Consider the following 20,107-nt stretch of genomic DNA (forward strand, 5'->3'; position numbering starts at 1 on the left):
ACGAAGGAGCCAAGAACTTGGTGGAGAAAGGACAGTTTTTGGTAAAAGCTGCTGAGAGAACTGATTTTCCACATACAGAAAAGTGAATTGAGACTTTTACACCACGCAGAGAAATCAACTCTCAAATGGATTGCAAGCTTCATCCCAAAGCCTGGAACTGTAGCTGTCAGAAGACAGGGGATGCTTGTTGGACATGGCTCCCAAAGCACTCTCATTTTTATTGTTAACATTCACTCTGCTTTAGTGTGTGTATATAAGGCAGTCACCCCAGGCTGGCCTCAGGCTCATGGTAATTATGCCTCAGCCTCCCTAGTACTGAGATTACAGATAGGAATCACTATACCAAATTACTACAAGGAAAAAAAATATACTTCCTATACCTACAATCTATAGAAAAAAGTGCAACTTTTTTTTTTTTTTTTTTTTCAAGACAGGGTCTCTCTGTGGCTTTGGAGGCTGTCCTAGAACTAGCTTTTGTAGACCAGGCTGGTCTCAAACTCACAGAGATCCACTTGCCTCTGCCTCCCAAGTGCTGGGGTCAAAGGCATGCGCCACCACTGCCTGGATTAGCTTTGGACTTCCTGTTTAGCTGAGGATGACTTTGGAATTTCAGTCTTCCTCCCTCCACTTCCCCAATGATGCATGCACCATCACATCTGGTTCATGGAGTGCTGCAGATCAAACCCAGGCCTCTGCATGCTAGGCAAGCACTTGGTCAAGTAAGCTGAATGCCTCACCATAGACTTTATTATTTTCACTTTATATATGTGTGCGTGTCTGTGTGTGGAAATACCCATGTATGAATGCAGATGCCTGCACAGTCCAGAAGGCATTAGATCCCCTATCACTGAAGTTAGGGAAGGTTATGGCTACTTGTAATTGAATTTGGGTTCTCTGCAAGAGCAGTATGTGCTCTTTAAAAGACAAAATTATGTTGTCTGTATAGGTGTTTTGCCTGCACGTATGCCTTTGGTGTGTGTAGAGATGCCCAGAAGAGGGCATCAGATTCTTTGGCGTTATACATGGTTGTAAGCTGCCATGTGGGTGCTGGGAACTGAACCTGGGTCCATTGCAAGAGCAACAAATGCTCTGAACTACTGAGCCATCTCTCCAGCCCACGACATTGTCTTTTTTTTTTTTTTTTTTAAATACAAGTTCACCTGGCAGTGGTGGCCTTTAATCCCAGCATTCAAGAGGCAGAGGCAGGTGGATCTCCCTCTTCAGGGTTTCTCTGTGTATCCCTGGCTGTCCTGGAACACACAGAGGTGGTAGGTGGATCTCTGAGTTCAAGGCCACTCTGGTCTACAGATCAAGTTCTTGCTTGGATAGCTAGGGGATACACAGAGAAACCCTGTCTTGGAAAAACAAGCAAACAAACAAGTGAGTTCCATTATAACACTTCCATTTCTATGTGTTATGAATTTTTATTGTTTTCTTCCAGTATCCTCTTGTCCCCCAACACCTGCTCATCCTCTATTTCCCAATTTAATAAATAATTGATTTTGTCTCATGCTAATGAGTGAGGATCTGATGGCATACTCACAGCCCTATTTGCTTGTTCTTTCCTGAATAAGTGGTAGGCAAGTTGTCCTAAAATAGTCATAGTTTAAATACTGTTCCATTTTATGTGACCAAATATCCTTATCCAGCCCATAGTGTTGAGTACTTTATTCCAGCTTCGATGGACAGGAAACATTGTCTTATAAAACATACTTCCCAGACTCAGCCCTTTAAGAGTGTTGAAAGGAGCTCAGCACTTGTGAGGCAGAGTCAGATGGATCTCTATGAGTTCAAAGCCAGCTTGGATTACAGAAGAGCCAGGGCTGTTAGAGATAATCCTGTCAAAAAAAAAAAAAAAAAAAAAAAAAAAAAAATGTATGATCCTAATGAACTTAGCGTAGCTTTTCTAGCAGCTTTCTATAAACTTATAGCAAGCTTCAGCTCCAGGCGGCTGTCAGCAGCTACAGCCTGCAATCTTTTGCCAGCCAATCTAGAAGAAGCCTTGTCATTTGGTGGCGCAATTATGGTTGGACAGGAAGGGTCTGACAGATATGGGGTTCTGTCCTCTTCAAGTAACTAGAGTTCCCAGGACTCTGTGAGGGTTAAAAAGGCGGCCGTTTGGGCGGCGCTACACGCCCTGCAAGAAGCAAGGTTTCCGGAGGCGCACAAAGTGAGGCGGGGCCAGACTTGGCAGTGACCAATGGCAAGCGGGTAGGGCAGTGTCACGTCCTGGCCGCTTCTCAAAAGGGCAGAGAAGGACCTGCAGCCACCCGTGTGGGGTTCTGCACCTGGGGCGAGAGACAATTTCCTGCACTCAGGCCGCGCTCGCCTTTCTGTAGGCCATGCGCGTGCTGCGGGTCGGCCTGACCCTGGCTCTGGGCGCGGGGCTGGGTGCGGCGGCAGAGCACTGGAGGCGACGGGCGGGAACAGCAACAGGGCTGCTTGCCCGGGTGCCAATGTTGCCTGTGGTGGCGGCCGAGCTGCCCGCGCTGCCAGGCGGGCCGGCGGGCGGCACCGGGGAGCTGGCCAAGTACGGGCTGCCCGGCGTGGCGCAGCTTCGGAGCCGCGAGTCCTACGTGCTGAGCTACGACCCGCGCACGCGCGGTGCGCTCTGGGTGTTGGAACAGCTGCGACCCGAGCGGCTCCGTGGCGACGGCGACCGCAGCGCCTGCGACTTCCGAGAGGACGACTCTGTGCATGCGTACCATCGTGCCACTAACGCGGACTATCGCGGCAGCGGCTTTGACCGTGGCCACTTGGCCGCTGCCGCCAACCATCGCTGGAGCCAGCGGGCTATGAATGACACCTTCTACCTGAGCAACGTGGCCCCGCAGGTAGCCGTGGTCCCCGATCACCTGCCTGACTGAAGCACCTAGGTCTGAGTTTACACGTGCACCGTTACGGGAGGGAAGAGTCCTATAGTCAGATGGGTTTGAACTTACACGGAGTCCTGAGCGCATCCCTGTCTCCAGCAGGATGCAGTAATGTCAGCCAGTAAGCTACCCAATGTGGTTTTCTGAGGGAACCCAAGATGTCTCCTACTCTATATACCCAGCTGGCCTGCAGCAGCTGCCAGGAAAACAGCTGGCACGAAGTTGGGTTTGTTGGTGCCAATCACATCACCCTGAACACATTGTTAGCACTGCACCTGCTCCCAGGAGGGTCTTGAATATGTGAACTGGATGCCTGGGACAGTGGCTGGAGATGGATAGGGGCATGGGGTTGACGCCCCCACACCTTTAAAGGCTCATCCTGAGGCCTGGCAGGCTCAAGGGGGACTTCTAGATGATTAATGTTCCCTCCTTCCTTGGTTCTTTGAGCTGGGTAAAGTTTAGATTTGGAATACCTAAGAAGGGACAGGGTGTGGCTAGCAGTGGTCAACCCTACAAAAGCTCCCATAGTCAGAGCCTCAAGTAGTGACCCCTTCTTTGAGCCTTTGCCCTCCACATGCTTGGCTGTCTCAAGACCGGGGGCACAGAAAGCCTTGCTTCTCCCACCAGGTGCCACACCTCAACCAGAATGCCTGGAACAACCTTGAGAAGTACAGCCGCAGCTTGACTCGCACTTACCAAAATGTCTATGTCTGCACAGGGCCTCTTTTCCTGCCCAGGTAAGCTAAGCCTATGGCTTTTAAAGCCTTCCACCACTATTCTCCAACCTTGGGCTTCCTGCTTCAATGTAGCCAGAGACCTTTGGGTGGCCTAGAACTCTCCTGTGCCCAGTTTCTAGACCCCAGGCCTGCCCTAGCTCCCCTCTTTTGGCACATCTTGGCACCCCTCTACAACCCATGTCGGACACCAGGCTCACACATTTGTCATGCTTGAAGCATTCCTTCCCAAGGTCAGACCATCAGGCCTGCCAGACAGGCAAGCTGAGCTCCTCTGAACATCAGAAAGGCTTGCGATCATCTGGTGTGGCTCCTGCTCAACACCAGGACCTGGGCTGGGCCTGGGATTCCCACTGCCATAGCCCTCAAATCCTTGCTTGCTTCATGTGCTGCCTATAGGGACAGACACACATCTGCTTGGGTGAATTAAAAGTCTACAGAGCTCATCCCTCTAGCAGCATTTATTGCCAACCATTCTGTCTGAACCAGTATTGGGCAGAAAAGCAGAGGGTTAAGCATTGGTCCCCACCTTACAGAGTTCCCAGACCCAAGGTGGCAACCAGGCTCCACACATAAATTTAATTAGGTCAGAGAATGCTTCCTGGAAGAGGTGGCCTCGTGTCCAACAATGCCTTGTGGCCATTTGTGCCTGGGTCTATCCACAGGACAGAGGCTGATGGGAAATCCTATGTGAAGTACCAAGTTATTGGAAAGAACCATGTGGCAGTGCCCACACACTTCTTCAAGGTGCTCATCTTGGAGGCCACCAGTGGGCAAATCGAGCTGCGTTCCTATGTGATGCCCAATGCCCCCGTGGATGAGACTATCCCTTTGGAGCGCTTCCTGGTGCCCATCGAGAGCATTGAGCGGGCCTCCGGGTTGCTCTTCGTGCCCAATATCCTGGCTCGAGCTGGAAACCTCAAGGCCATCACTGCTGGCAGTAAGTGAGGGCGAAGAACCCAAGACACTAGGAGAGGGGGCTGGCTCACATTAAAAAGGTGGTTATTTTTGAAGACAAGTTTGACCATCTCTATTCCTGGTGATCCTCCGTCTCCTGCTGTCTCTACATCCTGGATCCACAAAGTTGTCAGGTAGTCCTGGAACCTGCCTGGATGAGGCCAGGTTGTAGGGCAGCCAGGGAGATGAGTATAGCTTCCTGGAAGAAAATAAGTTGGCTGGGACCTGGTAGTTAGGCAGTTGTCCCAGAACCTTGTCTTCACAGCCAGCTCGCAAGAACCAGCCCCATGTGGGGCCTGCGTCAAGAGCCAGGAAGGATAAGATGGGCAGTTCTTTTCAGCTGGTTTAGCAGTAGTGACATGGGCAGGGCCTCAGGGAAAGACAGACTGAGGTTGTCAACCTCCAGTCACCCACCACCTCTAAGACTGACAGCAACAGTGTTTCCTCCATATAGAGCCCATAGGGACAGCATTCCATACTGGCCCCAGAGATAGTTGCACAGATCCCATGGATGCTCCGGTCTTGTAAGACACTTTCCCCCAGCACAGAAATGTTGACACCCAGAGGGACTGAGGATACCACCAGGGAGGCAGAGGCCCTGAATACAGTCAGACAGATTACCTAGACCCCTCAACCTGGGAACATAAGATTACTACTGGCCCAGAACTTGCAACTTTTATGGCTCTTGTATCTTGTCCCTGCCATCAGTTTGCTGTGGGAAAGATACCACCTTCAGAAAAGACATTTAGGCTGAGGTTGGAGAGATGTTTCAGAGGTTAAGAGCACTGACTGCTTTTCAGGAGGTCCTGAGTTCAAGTCCCAGCAACCACATGATGGGTCATAACTGTCTATACCTGTAGTTTCATGGGATCTGATGCTGTCTTCTGATGTGAAATACATGCAGATAAAACATTCATGTATGTGAAATACAGAAGTAAATCTTCAGAAAAGGAACCTAGGGTGGGTTGCAAGGAGAACTGGGTGCCTGTGGCTGTAGCTCACCTCAGTGCGGATGGTACGGCTGCCCTGGCTGGGGCATGTGTTGACATAAAAGTCGAAGAGGACACTGGGTTCAGACACTTCAAGGTTGGGGTCAGCATCCACTCCAGCTTCCAGCCCTTGGAGGCCCCCGAACAACACAAGAGCATGCCTGGTACCCAGAGAAAGGGACTCACTGACTTCAAGGCTCCATGGGATGTAGGGGATGTAGTCCTCAGAGCTTTATGCCCCCAACCCCATGTACAGTAGGGCCCAGTCCCTACCTTAAACAGCACCCACCTGAAGCTGGGCAGCTGGGCAGAGGCCACACTGGAGCCACGCTCTGATGTCCCAATGGTCAGGTCATACCCATTCTGGAAGGGAGCCTCAGCAAACACAGCGCCTGGGGGTGGGGCCAGCTCAGTGGGGTCCTGCTCTTGGCTATGTGCCTAGCATATTGCAAGGTCAGGAGGAGTGAGAGCTCAGGTAAAGGAGGCCATCTATTGCTCTTGGAAAGTTGAGGGCAGGGAATGGTGGAGCTGAAGCTTGAGCTTGGCCTGGGAGCACACAGACTGGGCAGGAAGAGCTCCCAAGCCCTAGACAGTGTTCAGCAGCCTGACACTCGCTTCAGAGAGCTTTTCTGGTTTGGTATTGGAGACCAAGTCTTGCTCTGTCTCCTGAGCTGGCCTCAGGTTTACAGCAAGATTGCTGTGCTGGGATGGCAGCTGGAAGCCAACCACACCCTGCTCTGGGTTGTTCTTAGCATTCTGAATAGATGTTCGGGGAGACTAGGGCACCAGAGATGAGACCAGAGATGGCACCACCTAAGCACACACCATAGTGTGTACAGAGTAGCAGAGAGACCCTGCTCTGACTTGTGGGTCTTACAGGAGGGATGGAGGGACATTCAGGGAAGGAACTTCCGCCCTTACTGAGACAGGAGGCCAGTCGGACAGTGTAGCCCCAGTAAAGACCAGCTTTGGTGCGGGGATCCTGCGATGACACGACCGTTCCCTTGTATGTCTTGCATTCTGGGGAACAAAATAGGCTATGAAGATCAAGGAGACAGGGAGGTAGGAGGAGGCTCTGAGCCAAGAAGCTCTAAGGGCCAAGGAAACTTCCAGATACCTGAGAGCTGTTTCTGGTTCAGTCGCACAGTCACTCGAAGTCCAGGTTCCAGTTTCTTGTCAATCTTCACCTCCTGCAGAGAAGCTAAAGGAAATGAGTGCCACACCTCAAAAGGGGCCAGTGCTCTCAGAGACCCAATGGAGGAACTGTGGTGCCCAGTCAGTCTGCCACTGGGTGGGACATACTAAGAGGGATCGTCATGCAGAACAATTATCACAGAGCACTGGTCAGAGATGGAAGTCTGGGGTTTGGGACATGGAAAGTCAGTGTCGACAATGAGATGAAGTCACAGGCTGGAACCACAGCTCAGGGGCTAAGAGCACTGATTGCTTTTCCAGAGGTCCTGAGATCAACTGGCGCCCTCTTCTGGCCTGCAGGCATACATGCAGATAGAACACTATACATACGAAATCTTTTTTTTAAAAAAAAAAAAAAAAAATGAAGTCACAGATTCCTTCCATGTGGTGGCTTTGCCACTTGTTAGCTGTAGGAGTCTTAGGTCAGTTAACACCCATGTGCCTCATTTCCCTCATCTGTTGTATACCAGACGTTATAAACAAGAGCTAGATGGCTCACCGGGAAAAGGCACCGGTCTCCAAGCCTGATGACCAGAGTTCAATCCCCACATAGTGGAAGGAGAAAACTGATACTTGTCAAGTTGTTCTCTGACCTCACATTTACTCCTCAGCACGTGCATGCTTACCTACACATTCACACCTATATACATTAAAAGTGAAAAATTTAAATATCAACTAACACCAAAACCACCAAAGCCGAGAACATATGTCAGTGATAGAACATTACTAAATCTCAGTAACAAAAATAAATAAGCAAACACACCACCACTGACAACACTTGAGTTTTGTCTTGGCTTCACCACTTGATGGGGGATGTTCTTCTGTATGTATATTTCTCTTATTGGCGGATGAATAAAACACTGATTGGCCAGGAGAGGCAGGAAGATAGGTGGGACTAGGAGATGAGGAGAATGCTGGGGAGAGAGGAGAGAGAGGTCAAGAGATGCCATGTAGAGACTGGGAAGATAGGATGCTCAGGCATTCTCTATAAGATAAGGCCATGTAGAAATATATAGATTAGTAATTATGGGTTAATAATTAAGAAAGAGCTAGCCAGAAAGAAGCCCTATCCATTGGCAAACAGTTTTATAATTAATATGTCATCCCTGTGTTTATTTGGGGCTGATGCAACTATGGGACCTGGTGGGACAGTAACCTCCATCTTCAATCTTTCTTTTTATTTTATGTATATAGACATTTTGCCTGCATGTATGTCTGTATTTAATGTCCATGCCTGGGGCCCATGGAGGCCAGAACAGGGCATCAGATTCCATGGAACTGGAATTACAGGTGGTTTGTGAGTCACCATGTGGGTACTGGGAACTGAACCTGGGTCCTCTGCAAGAGTAGCCAGTGGTCGTAACCAATGAGCCACCGGCACATCTTTTATAGGTTCATGTCCTGTGGTGTTTCACAGCAGGCCTACAGTCCAGGTCTCCCTATTCATATGTCCTTGCCTGTCTTCCATAACTAGCAAGTGTCCTCAAGATGTATCATAGCCCACCTTCCATTCCTACCTTCTTCATTCCACAGTTGACCAAAGAGCCATGGCCTGCCTTGGTGGGCCGGTCCACCACAATGCCTTCTCGGAACTCAGATTCCTCATCCTGCCGCATGTGGTGAGGAGTGTCCAAGGGGTTGAGGATCCCTGGCATCAGGAGGGTGATGTCAGGGCCAGGCTTACACTCTCAGGGCTGCTCTCCTACTTGATAAGTGGGGCTAGACAATTCCTCAATGCCTAGTGATGAGCCACCAGGCACACCGGACATACCTGCAAACTGCAGATCCTGATGTTTGGGGAAGAAAGCCTTTCTCAGGTACCTGGGAAAGAATGCGACTGTCAAGACCTTCCTGGGGAAGCTGTTTCCCAGCTACATCCAGGAGGACAGCACCCTCATCTCACTTACTGTGGACACTCTAGGTACTGCAGGATGCGAGCCAGCTGTACACATGCCTGCCCCTTCTTGCCAACACCCTTGAATTCTCCTTCCACAGTCCTGGAAAGACAAAGATAGCTCAAGGTTCAAATGTTGGGCTGGAGAGATGGCTTAGCTAGTAAAGGGCTCTTGCTCCTAATCCTGAAAACCTAAGTTCCATGCCCAGAAAGAACACACGGCCTCTCTCCTGCAAGTTGACTTTATTTAGTTACTTTTAAAAAAATAATTTATTTATTTTATTTTTATATGCATTGGTATTTTACCTGCTTCTGACCTGAGGATGTCAGATCTTGGAGTTACAGACAGGTATGAGCTGCCATGTGAATACTGAGAATTGACCTTGAATTCTCTGGAAGAGCAGTCAGTGCTCTTAATCCTTGAGCCACCTCTCCAGCCTCCCATTTATTTACTTTTTTGGTTTTTCCTTTTTTTAAAAAAGTTCATGAGTATCATGTCCTTTTCTTTTTCTTTTTAAGATTTATTTATTATGTATATATACAGTACTCTGTTTGCATGTATGCCTGCAGGTCAGAAGAGGGCACCAGATCTCATTACAGATGGTTGTGAGCCACCATGTGGGTGCTGAGAATTGAACTCAGGACCTCTGGAAGACGAGCCATTGCTCTTAACCTCTGAGCCATCTCTCCAGGCAACTTTGTTGCTTTTTCAAGACAGGGTTTCTCTGTGTAGCCCTGGCTATCCTAGAAGTCACTCCGCAGACCAGGCTGGCCTTCAACTCAGAGATTCCCCGCCTCTGTCTCCCTGGTGCTAGGATTAATGGTGTGCACTGCCCCTGCCCAGCCTAAGTTGTCATCTGATCTCTACAAGCACACTGGTATGGGTATACAAGCACCATAAATAAACAAACAGGAACAAAGCCAGGTCTGAGTATTGAATGGATTGTAGCTTCAGTGGTAGAGCATGTGTATAATGCTGAGTTCAAGCTCTAGCACCAAGGGAGGAAAAAGATGCAACTGCAGCTGCCTGTGAGAGCTTCCCCCACCCAGTGTGCGAGTCCTCGCCTCTACAGAAACAAGGGGTCAATGTGAGCACTTTAGGCAGAGGACTCTGAAAGAGGCAGGTAGGTTACAAGGGACAGGACAAAGCCACAGCCAACCCTGGTGGCCCTTCCCTCCCTGTGAACACTCTTACTTGGTATCTTGGCCCTCTTCATCGAACACCACAATCTCGTCCACACAGAAGATGGTGCAGGCTCTGGCAATCTGGCCAGCCAGGTAGGTGCGAAGCTCAGGTGACTGGGCATTGTCCAGGATGGAGCCAGGCAGGGCCACGCTCAGAGTGTAAGGCCGTCCTAGTGTGGGCAGGGGGTGCTCCTGGTCAGTCTAACAGGCTGTGCCCCTGCCTCCCCCCCAGATCCCCATGGCTCAGAGTAAGAGAACTGTCTGATTGGGAGTTTTGAGATCAGCAAACTAGATCCCTCTCCCTTCGCTTAGTTTCAGTTTCTTCAGGAAGAAATGGACCAAAGTCTCCAAGGGTTCTCAGGGTAAGGCAACACAGAGGGTAAAGCCAAACCATGGTCAGCAGCACTGGGTGGGCTATGTCCAGATCCTGGCTCAGCTCTGAGACCTCAGTTTACCAGCTATCAAATGTAGATAAGAACAGCTGATAAATAAAAAAAAATAAAAAAAAAAAAAAAAGAGGCAGGGCAGTGGTGGCACACTCCTTTGATCTCAGCACTCGGGAGGCAGAGGCAGGTGGATCTCTGTGAGTTCAAGAACAGCCTGGTCTACAAGAGCTAGTTCCAGGACAGTCTCCAAAACCACAGAGAAACCCCGTCTCAAAAAACCATAAAAAAGGAAAAAAAAAAAAAAAAAAAAAGGATTGGAGAGATGGCCCAGTGGTTAAGAGCACAGGCTGCTCTTCCATAGGTTTTCCATAGGTTCTGAGTTCAATTCCCAGCACCCACATGGTGACTCATAACCATTTGTAATGAGATCTGGTGCCCTCTTCTGGCCTGCATGGATATGTAATAAATCTTAAAAAAAAAAAAAAAAAAAAAAAAAAAAAAACAAAAACAAAAACTGAAAGATGGCAGATGGCAGTTCTTACATAGACCTGGAGATCAATTCCCAGCATCAACTCACAACTGATTATAACTATAGTCCCATGGGATCCAATGCCCTCTTCTGTATTTCAGAGGTACATATAGACAAAACACCCATATACATAAAATACATAAATAAATTTTAAAAATCCAGCGAAAATATTAGCATTTGATACCATATATGCTCCAGGAAGCATCAAGTCTGCCCTCTACCTGTAGGTCCCACACCTATGGATTCATTCAACCCAGACTAGAAATAAACAAATACACTCATTTGTGCACACAGATATACAATATGTGTAAATCACTGACTTGTTTGAGGATAGTCTTTTTGTACACTGTGAAGATGTATCTTTGCCATGGTGGCACCTTCTGATTGGTTTAATAAAGAACTGAACGGCCAATAGCTAGGAGAGGATAGGTGGGGTTTCCAGGGAAAGAGAGGAAGAGGAGATGAATATAGGCTCTTGAGAGATACCAGTGAGCTGTGGACCAAGTCCACATATGGACATATGGAATGGAGAGGTAAAAAAGCTATAAGAGCCAGTTAAAGACAAGCATAAGCTAGAGGCCAAGCTCTCATAATTAATAAGTTCTGTGTAATTTTTTGTGAGCTGGTAGTCCCAAAAGAAAGTTAAACAACACTGACCGTGTGGTGGTTTTTTGTTTTATATTCTTTTGGGATGGGGAAGTCTTAATACAGTCTCCAGGCTACTCTCAAACCCATCACCTTCCTGCATCAACCTTCCCAGTGAGGGAATTACATACATAAGGTAAGGTATAATGCTGAAATCATTTGAAAATATTAAAAATAAAACCTTTTATCTGTGAACACATAAAGAGGTTTTACCTTGTTATTGATTTATAGTAACAAGTACTCACACAGAATTGTGCTGTATCAGATGTTACAGGTGGTCTAGACTTGCTTTTCAGTTTGTAAGGGGGTATATATATATGTATATATATATATGTGTGTGTGTGTGTGTGTGTGTGTGTGTGTGTGTGTGTGAAACTTCACCAACTGAAGGCATCTACAAGTAGAAGGTTCCTAAAACTAATGTCCTTCCCACTTACATGAGTACAGTCTGTCACCCAAAAAAAGTCATGTATGTGTTCTGCCTGCAATGACATAAATGTGGGACAGCTGAGAGGCTATAGAGGAGCCACCGTATTCTCGTCCTCCCTGGGTTTCTTTATCAGAAGAAGGTGAAACTTAGACATCATTCCCTGGTTCCCTGAAGGGATGATATAATGTTTCCATGTTGAACACCACTAATGGCTAATGAGCTCTACAAGGGTACAATGTTATCACTAACACCCACCTGCCAATGAAAAAGGATACTTTTGTTTTTGTTTGTTTTAGGCACAAGTAGTCCAGGCCTTCCTACCAGCCCTGGATTAGCCTTGAACTCTCTCCATCTTCTGCCTCAGCTTCCCAGCTGCTAAGATGATAGCTGTGTATCACCACAACCAGGGTAAGACACTCTGTTAGGGGAAATGTACTGACACAGAACACAGGGCAGTAACACGAGCTAGGAAAGCCAGGTGGAAAAGCTTATAACCAAGATTCAGTACACCTAGAGCTCTCTCCTACACACCACTGGTCAGAATGTTAGGACAAGACACATCACAGCTTGCTCAGTTTTTCTTTCTTTTTCATAGTTTTTTGGTAACATTTTCAGCATGTATTAGATGTGATGGGAAAATGCATGCTTTCATTATAAAATTAAATGAAAAACAGAACTAAAGCACTGAGAATGTGCTCAACAGGTCTGAGCCAAGGGAAGGTGAGAGAATGTTGCCTACCATGTATAATGCTCTGGGTTTACTCTTTAGCACCTCACTTGAAAGGGAAAAAACAAAGAGAAAGAAGAGAGGGAGGGAGAAAAAAGAAGGAAGGGAAAGAGACAGGAGGAGAAAACAAAGAAAAAGGAGAAAAGGATAGAGGAGCGAAGGAAGGTTAGTTGTGAAGTTGGGCTGCAGGCCACAACCTGTGTCCTCCCCAGGACCCCGCTGCTTACCTTGGTCAGTCCTCTGGGCAGCAGCCTCCTCTTCTTCCTCCTGGCGCTTAGCCTGCTCCTCCTGGGCCCGCTGCCGCTCTAGTTTTTTCATCATCTTGAGGTCCTTCCACTTCTTTTTCTCTTCTTTCTCTGGAGAAGATTTGGTAGGAGAAGAGGGCCTTGGCATAGGGAAAAGAGCTCCTGCTCACTGGGCCAGCCTGGGCTCCAGTAGGTGCCAGGGAAGCTCCCCGCGGATAGAGATTCAAAGAGGGCTTCGCGGGGCATTAGGTGGTCTTGGGGATGGGAGAGTTTAGCCCATTTGCCCAGGCCGGCCCCAGCCCTTACTTACTTTGCTGCTTCCATTTTCGCCATTCAACCCTTTGGCCATGTTCACCCTGGAAGAGTAGGGGAAGACTGAGAGGCTAAACAGTCATACATCGGAGGGGAGCATCGTTGCTGGCCTCCAGCCTCCTGAATTTCCCAAACCAGGCATGGGTACATAGGCACTCGCTGTGCTCAAAGCCTGGAGTCAGGCCCGGCACAGAAAGCAACCGGGAAGCTAAAGGATGAATTCCCACAGGACAAAAGAAGAAACTGAGGCACGGGGAGGAGAGGTTTTCCACAACATTGCCCCAGGAATCAAAAGCAAGCCAGGAAAGTGCTCAGGAGCATGAGCACCATCGCCCTGCGGAATGTAGCCAGGGCCAGATATCCTCGCGAGCTCAGGTCTCGGGCAAGCGGCGGGGAGGGAGCACCCGAGCCGACACCATGGTGAGATGCCACAGCTACCATGCCTTGCCCGGAACCCCATCTGCCTCCACTTACCGGGCCACACGGACGCTTTCTCGAGTGCTCCGCCATTTTCCCGGAACACCACGGGCTTGCCAATCAGCCTTGCCTCTTCCGGCCACTCCTCCGCAAAGCTGCTCAATCGAAGGCCCTAAGGCACGTAGGGGCGTGGCATAGGAGTCATGGGGAGGTGGAGCGCAGACACTCCGGTGCAGATGTGCAGGGAACATCTGTTGTTCCTCTCTGCATTAAATCACTTCACATCTCAGTGTGTCCTCCCCATGTCCCCTGGGCGACATTCAGTTTACATATTTATGTAAATTACTTTAAGAGTAGTTTAATTCAGTGCTTCAATTAGTTCATTTACACTTTCTTTTTACTTATCCATTAATTTTCCTGGGAATTCAACTAAGGGCCTGACACACGCTAAATCAAGTGCTCCACCAGTGATTTACATTCCCAACCCTGTACAGACTTTATTCCTTATCACTTTTTGTTTGAGTGTGGTTTTTCTTCTTAAGCCTTTGCAATACTTGATTCTGGGCCATTTCTTAGGAACCTGGTCTGATCCTTCCACCTGGCCAGTATTTAATTAAAACTTGCTTCAATTTTGACTTTAAACCCTGATCGTGGTCTTATTCTCTCGATCGATCAGTGGGATTAACCTAAAACATTCATGCCTGGTAGTTTTGTATTAACTTTTTGTCTTGTTTTTCAAGACAAGTTTCTCTGTGTAGCCCTGGATGTCCTGGAACTCACTCTGTAGACCAGGCTGGCCTCAAACTCAGAGACCCATCTGCCTCTGCCTCCTACAGACTGAGATTAAGGGCAGGAGTTTGTATTAACATTTTAGAATGATATGATACTTCGTTACAGTTGGGAAAGTTACTGACACATTATTATCAACCAAACAAGCCTCTCTTTGTGTTGTATTTTCTTTTTGTCTGTTTTGCTTGCTTTGGTTTTGTTTGTTGAAGTACCGTCCATCCTCCATCCTCATCATCCCAAGTGCTGAAGTTAAAGGCAGGCATCATCATGTTCTCTGGGTTTGATGTTACTTATTTTATTTGTATGAGTGTGTTGTCAGCTTGTATGTCTGTGCACCACAGGCTTGCCTGGTGTCTCAGGAGCCCAGAAGAGAGCATTGGGTCCCTTTGCACTGAAGTTACAGTAGGATGTGAGCCCCCATGTGTGCGTGATGGGGTGAACCCAGGTCCTCTGGAAGAGCAAACTTTTTCTTAACTGCCTAGCCATCTCTCCTGCTCCCAGGTCACTTCTTTGAAGGGGGTGGGTGGATGACTCAGAGGCTCACTGTGAATCTCACACAGGCTTTGGCTCAAGATCCTCCTACCTCAGCTGAGTGCTGGGATTATAAATGTGCACCAAAAAACTGGAGGGAGTGGCAAATGCCTTTAATCTCAGCACTCAGGAGGCAGAGGCAGGTGGGTCTCTCTGAGACCCTGTCTCAAACAAAACAAAACAACAAACCAGTGTGCACCATGCAGCCAGCTTCACCATCACATTGATATACCCAGAGGCAGGCTTAGATGTGAGTTGTGGGCAGATTCTGGGATGATTCATGAGAAATGAGATCTTTGGTCAGAGTGATCTTTTATTTATTTTTATTCATGTGTGTACATGTCTTTCTGTGTCTGTTTGTATACTCTCTACCTTTGAGGCAGGATTGTTCCCCAAGCCTGAAGTTCATGGTTTCTAATCAGGCTGGAAGCCACTAAGTCTCTTGTCTCCACCACGCTCCTGGCTGGGGTTAAAGTCATGTATGGGACACATAGTCTGTAAGGTCAGTGCTGGGAACTGGCTTTGAACTCACAATGTAGCAGAGCCAGACCTTGAACTCCTGATCCTCCCTAATCCACCTCAGGAGTAAAATAATGGGGTGAACCATCAGACCTGGCCTTTGTCAAGGAACTTCAAATTAAGAATTTTATGAGTTTACCCTATAGAGGACTTTATCATCCTTCGATGTGCAGCAGTGCCCTGTGGCTTGGAAGGGAAAGATGCACCATGTTTTTTCTGACACCAAGTGTTGTGATGCTTTGTGTTCTGACAAATAAAGCTGGACTGCAGATCAGAGGGTGGAGCTAGCCTCTAGTTAACCATAGAGGTCTGGAGGTCTGTACAGAGAGAAAGGAAGTGATAAGGTGGGCAGAGACAGGAGTTTGCCGCTTTTCAGTCTGAGGAGTCAGAGAGCTAAGAGGTGACGGTGGCTGGTCCTTTCTTCCTCTGGTCTTTTACCCCAGTATCTAACTCTGGGTTTTTATTAAGATTAATTAAGATCACACTTCATGTGGTGTCCAACTTTGGAGCATGGATTCACAATACTCCAGCATATGTCACTAGTAAAATCAAGCAGTGTTTTGCATATTATAATATAAAATGTATTACAGGTATATCACACAGTGCTACAGGGCAAGCAATCATAGAAAGACCAAATAGATGCTGAAGGGGTGTTGGCACACACTTTTAATCCCAGCACTTGGGAGGCAGGGCAGGTTGATCTCTGCCAGTTCAAGTTCAGCCTGGTCTACAGAGTTCCAGGACCAGGAAGGACAAGCTCAAAGAAATACCTTGTCTCCAAAAAAAAAAAAAAAAAAAAAAAAAAAAAAAAAATCAAATAGAACTCTAAAGGAAATGCTTGATAAACAGAAAGGAGTAATAAAGATTCTCAGAAATAGACTGCATAATGCTTTAACAACTTTAAGTTTTTTAATGCTAATGAGAAAGGGATGACAGCTGCAGAGAGACATTGGAAAATAAAGGGAAAAAAACCTACTAAATTAAATCAGCCTGCATACTTTAAAGATATGTTGACCTCCGAATGGAAACCACAATATGTGTTCCATTGGGAAAGGGGTTTTGCTTTTCCATCAAAATTGATAAAGGTTTGATTTGAACAAGAGAGACCACTTGATTAAAAGAGGCAATAGTTCATTGAACAGTGTAACCATTCAATCTAAACTAACTTGTAAAACGAACAAATGCTTTTCATTTGATCAGATATAACTTACCAAAAGAGAACCTACCCAAAGTTAAGGTTGGGGCATACTTTTATTTTTGTCTTCAGGAGAATATAGGCATCTGGCTAAGGAATCTGAAGACCACTGGACAAATGAAACATCTGAAGAAAAAGCAAGAATCATGCAGAGAAAATGTCCCAAGAAAAAGATTACACCTCCAACAGGATAAAATTTCATAAACCTTTATAATTTTTGTTTCTGATGTTCTCTACAGATACATAATGCAAATGGCCTTTTTGTAGTCCCAGTCCAATTAAAAATTAAAGCTGCCTTTTGGGTTGGAATGTGGCTGTCTCTTTACCTAAATCCAAGCATGCTTGTTAAGGAAAAATCCAAACTCCCTGTCTAATGTCAGAAAAGCCACCCCACATAGGACAGAAGAAAAACCAAAATTAAGGGACTATTTTATTGCCACTAACCTCATGATCCTTTGGTTTTGACTCTTTAAAATTTTTTGTTTGTTTGGGTTTTTTGTTTGTTTTCAAGACAGGGTTTCTTTGTGTAGTTTTGGAGCCTGTCCTGGAACTCACTCTGTAGACCAGGCTGGATTTGAACTCACAGAGCTTCACCTGCCTCTGCCTCCCAAGTGCTGGGATTAAAGGCATGTACCACCAAGGCCCGACCCTTAAATTTATTTTTAAACCAAAAAAGCAACTACTAGTTTTAAATAATTTACATTGATATAGATTTGTGTATATTGATACAAATTTAAGGTTTTTAAAGAACATACTATATATACATTTCTAATTTTGTTCAAGGTTATCATACCTATAAAGCTCATTTAACAATGTTACACAAATTCCTAGACCTTGAAAGTTATTATTACAAAATATTTAGGATAATAAAAAAATACAAGCTAGTAGTATTACAGTTAAATTTGTAGCTGGGTATGTTTTCAAGGTCAGGGATTATATTTTCGATAGATAGGTAGTCTTCAAACACTTCAGAAATCTTAACACATTTAAGATGTTTTAATAACATAGGTTCTGTTTTTTGTTTTGTTTTTTTGACACTGAGACATGTCTGCTGCTGGCAGCACCAGTATACTTTGGAGAAGATGATGGGCATTGAAGAAACTCCATATGGCAAAAGTTGGCCACTGTGTAAGAAAGTGTTTTTTGCCTCAACTGCTGACAGTATACTGTCCAAATTAGACATGTAGGACACAAGGATAGTGACTGCTGAACTTTGCCAAACAAGGTAGGGAAGTCCTTCAGAATATCATTCACAGAAAAGTCTGTCAGAAATTCTAGGCCTATTGACCCAAGATGGATGCCCCAACATTGCAGGGGAACCCTGGGTGACTGTCCAGGCAGCCAGCTGTTTCTGTCATTTCTCACATTTTTTGGAAGTCACTTGCTAACACTTCCAGCTTAGTAAGCTAATAGTATTTCCTTCTCAGGTCTCTGAGGGAGTTGAAGACAAGATAGTTATAGTTTTCTTTCTTAACAAATTCAGAAAAGAATCTCACAAAGAAATGTAAACTGTATAAGGTTGAAAGATACAGAACAATAGCTTTGGGTTGGTAATATAAGTTAGGATAGAAAGTGAACTAGGTATAAAACCTTGAATTTAATTGAATATATAATGGAGTATTTTCTCTAAATTTGTCAAATGTTAATGGACTAGACATTGTTAATATAATTATTGCCTGTATCATTGTTAATATAATTATTGCCTGTATATATTTGTATATAGTTACTGTACTTGCTGTATATAGTTTTTCTATGTTAGTTATAACCTCTTCTTATTTCAGACAAAAGGGGGAAATGTTGTAATATTTTGTTTGTGTTCTGACAAAGCTTCCCTGGGGATCAGAGGGTAGAGCAAGTCACTCGTTAACCATAGAGGTCTGGAAGTCTGTATATGCAGACAGGAAGTGATAAGGTGGGGCAGAGGCAGGAGTTCTGCCCTTTTCAGTCTGAGGAGTTGGAGAGATAGGATCAAACATCAACCAAGTATGTTCCAATGATGATTCTTGGCTGGGATGCAGCTCAGAATTAAGGGTGTGAGTTAACATGTGTGAGGCCCTGGTTTGATCCCCAGCAACATGTGTGTGTACAATTGCTCACAGAGCCTAGAAAGACAGTGTTGGGTCCCTTGGAGCTTGAGCTTCAGGTGGTTGTGATTTGCTAGATGTGGGTTCTGGGAACGGACCCCTTGTCCTCTGCTAGAACAACAAGTACTCTTAACCACTAAGCCATCTCTCTGGCCCATCAGACTCTTCCCCTCTTCTATTTTATAGATCTGGATGCCATCTGCTTCTAGCAGTGCAGATAAAAGCCAATTAGTTCTTTTCACTAAATTTGTCTTTTGACAGGTTTTATTATTTATTTATTTATTACCTATGCACATCTGATTCAATCATTGCCCATGGCTGGGGATGGAGCTCAGTGGTTCAACATTAGGCATGCATGTGAAAAGCCATGAGTTCAATCCTTAGCACTGCCAACAAAACAAACACAAAATCAATAAAGCCAGGACTGATGGTTTAGGCTTATAATCCTAATACTCAGGAGGTAGAGGCAGAGACAGAAGGATTGCCATGAGTTTGAAGCCAACCTTGGCTACAGTGTGACACTGACCTCTTCTGGCAACCTCCAAAAAGAAAAGTATCATTGGCCTTGTGATTAAACTGAAAGTCCAGTACCACACCATTCTCTGAGGACAAAAGAGGGGAGGGAGTGACCCTGAAACTCTGACACTAACCCCAGCTTATTAGTTTTATTTTTTGCTTTTCAGAGACAGCATTTCTCTGTAGCTTTGGAGCCTGTCCTGGAACTCACTAGAACAGGCTGGCCTTGAACTCAGAAAGATCCATCTGTCTCTGCCTCTGAGTGCTGGGATTAAAGGCAAGTGCCACCACTGCCCCACCCAAAGGAGCTTTTTAAGATTAACTACTATCTATCACAAAACTTCATGTCTTAGGAATTCTGTTCCAGGAGAAAACATTTTTTAAAGTTCTTATATCTTATGTCCCCATCATTTCTCTAGGTTAAAAAAAAATGTGAATGAAACTCCTGAGTATACTCTACAAATGAGCATGACTCCCAGCATGGCCTTTTATTGGGATTTAGGGACTACAGTGGGCCAAATTGCACTACTATGCCAGGTGTATAATGTGCTGTATTCTCAGTATTTTGGAAGCAGAGGCAGGAGGTTGACAAGTTTGAGACAGCTTGGTCTACATATTGAATTTCAGGCCTGTCTAAAAGCCCTGCCCAAATCAAACCTCACTTCCACTTTTAGGCAAGCGCTCACTGGCCAGGGTGGCTCCCCACACTGTCTTCCCCTACAATAGCTCCTCAGCAAGCTGTCTGGACTTGCAGGTAAGCCTGGACCAATGGGGCTGCTCATATGCCCCTCCTACCACTGTGAACACACCAGACTGTTCTTGAATCCCTGTGAAGATATCGCCAAGACTCCATCCCCATCCACACACACAAACACCCTAACCCAGCCTTCAACTTGCACCCTCTGAGGATGAGGAACATAGCAGACAGCTTGGATTTGAGGAGTCTGGGTTGCCAT

At 46.2% G+C, this 20,107-nt stretch overlaps 2 protein-coding genes across 3 annotated transcripts; one reads left to right on the top strand and one right to left on the bottom strand.

Moving 5' to 3' along the window:
* Positions 1 to 2,293: 2,293 nt before the first annotated feature.
* On the top strand, positions 2,294 to 4,555 carry Endog (endonuclease G). Its single transcript, XM_051185075.1, has 3 exons — positions 2,294 to 2,834; positions 3,501 to 3,610; positions 4,273 to 4,555. Exons 1-3 carry the CDS (start codon positions 2,343 to 2,345, stop codon positions 4,553 to 4,555), a joined length of 885 nt encoding a protein of 294 aa, XP_051041032.1. The 5' UTR covers positions 2,294 to 2,342.
* Positions 4,556 to 4,627: 72 nt separating this feature from the next.
* Spout1 (SPOUT domain containing methyltransferase 1) lies at positions 4,628 to 13,644 on the bottom strand. 2 transcript variants are annotated; one of them, XM_051185073.1, is made up of 12 exons: positions 13,575 to 13,644; positions 13,099 to 13,144; positions 12,771 to 12,899; positions 9,837 to 9,996; positions 8,655 to 8,744; positions 8,519 to 8,568; positions 8,265 to 8,395; positions 6,671 to 6,743; positions 6,475 to 6,573; positions 5,843 to 5,945; positions 5,567 to 5,714; positions 4,628 to 4,763 (listed from the first exon to the last, which is right to left on the bottom strand). In XM_051185073.1, exons 1-12 carry the CDS (start codon positions 13,608 to 13,610, stop codon positions 4,695 to 4,697), a joined length of 1,134 nt encoding a protein of 377 aa, XP_051041030.1. In that variant the 5' UTR covers positions 13,611 to 13,644; the 3' UTR covers positions 4,628 to 4,694. The 2 variants fall into 2 exon arrangements, with proteins under 2 accessions (XP_051041030.1, XP_051041031.1); XM_051185074.1 differs by lacking the exon at positions 8,265 to 8,395 and having other exon boundaries at positions 6,671 to 6,754; positions 13,575 to 13,625.
* Between the last annotated feature and the right edge of the window lie 6,463 nt (positions 13,645 to 20,107).

The sequence above is a fragment of the Phodopus roborovskii genome, unplaced genomic scaffold (genome assembly GCF_943737965.1).
Source record: "Phodopus roborovskii unplaced genomic scaffold, PHOROB, whole genome shotgun sequence".
Classification (NCBI taxonomy): Eukaryota; Metazoa; Chordata; class Mammalia; order Rodentia; family Cricetidae; genus Phodopus; species Phodopus roborovskii.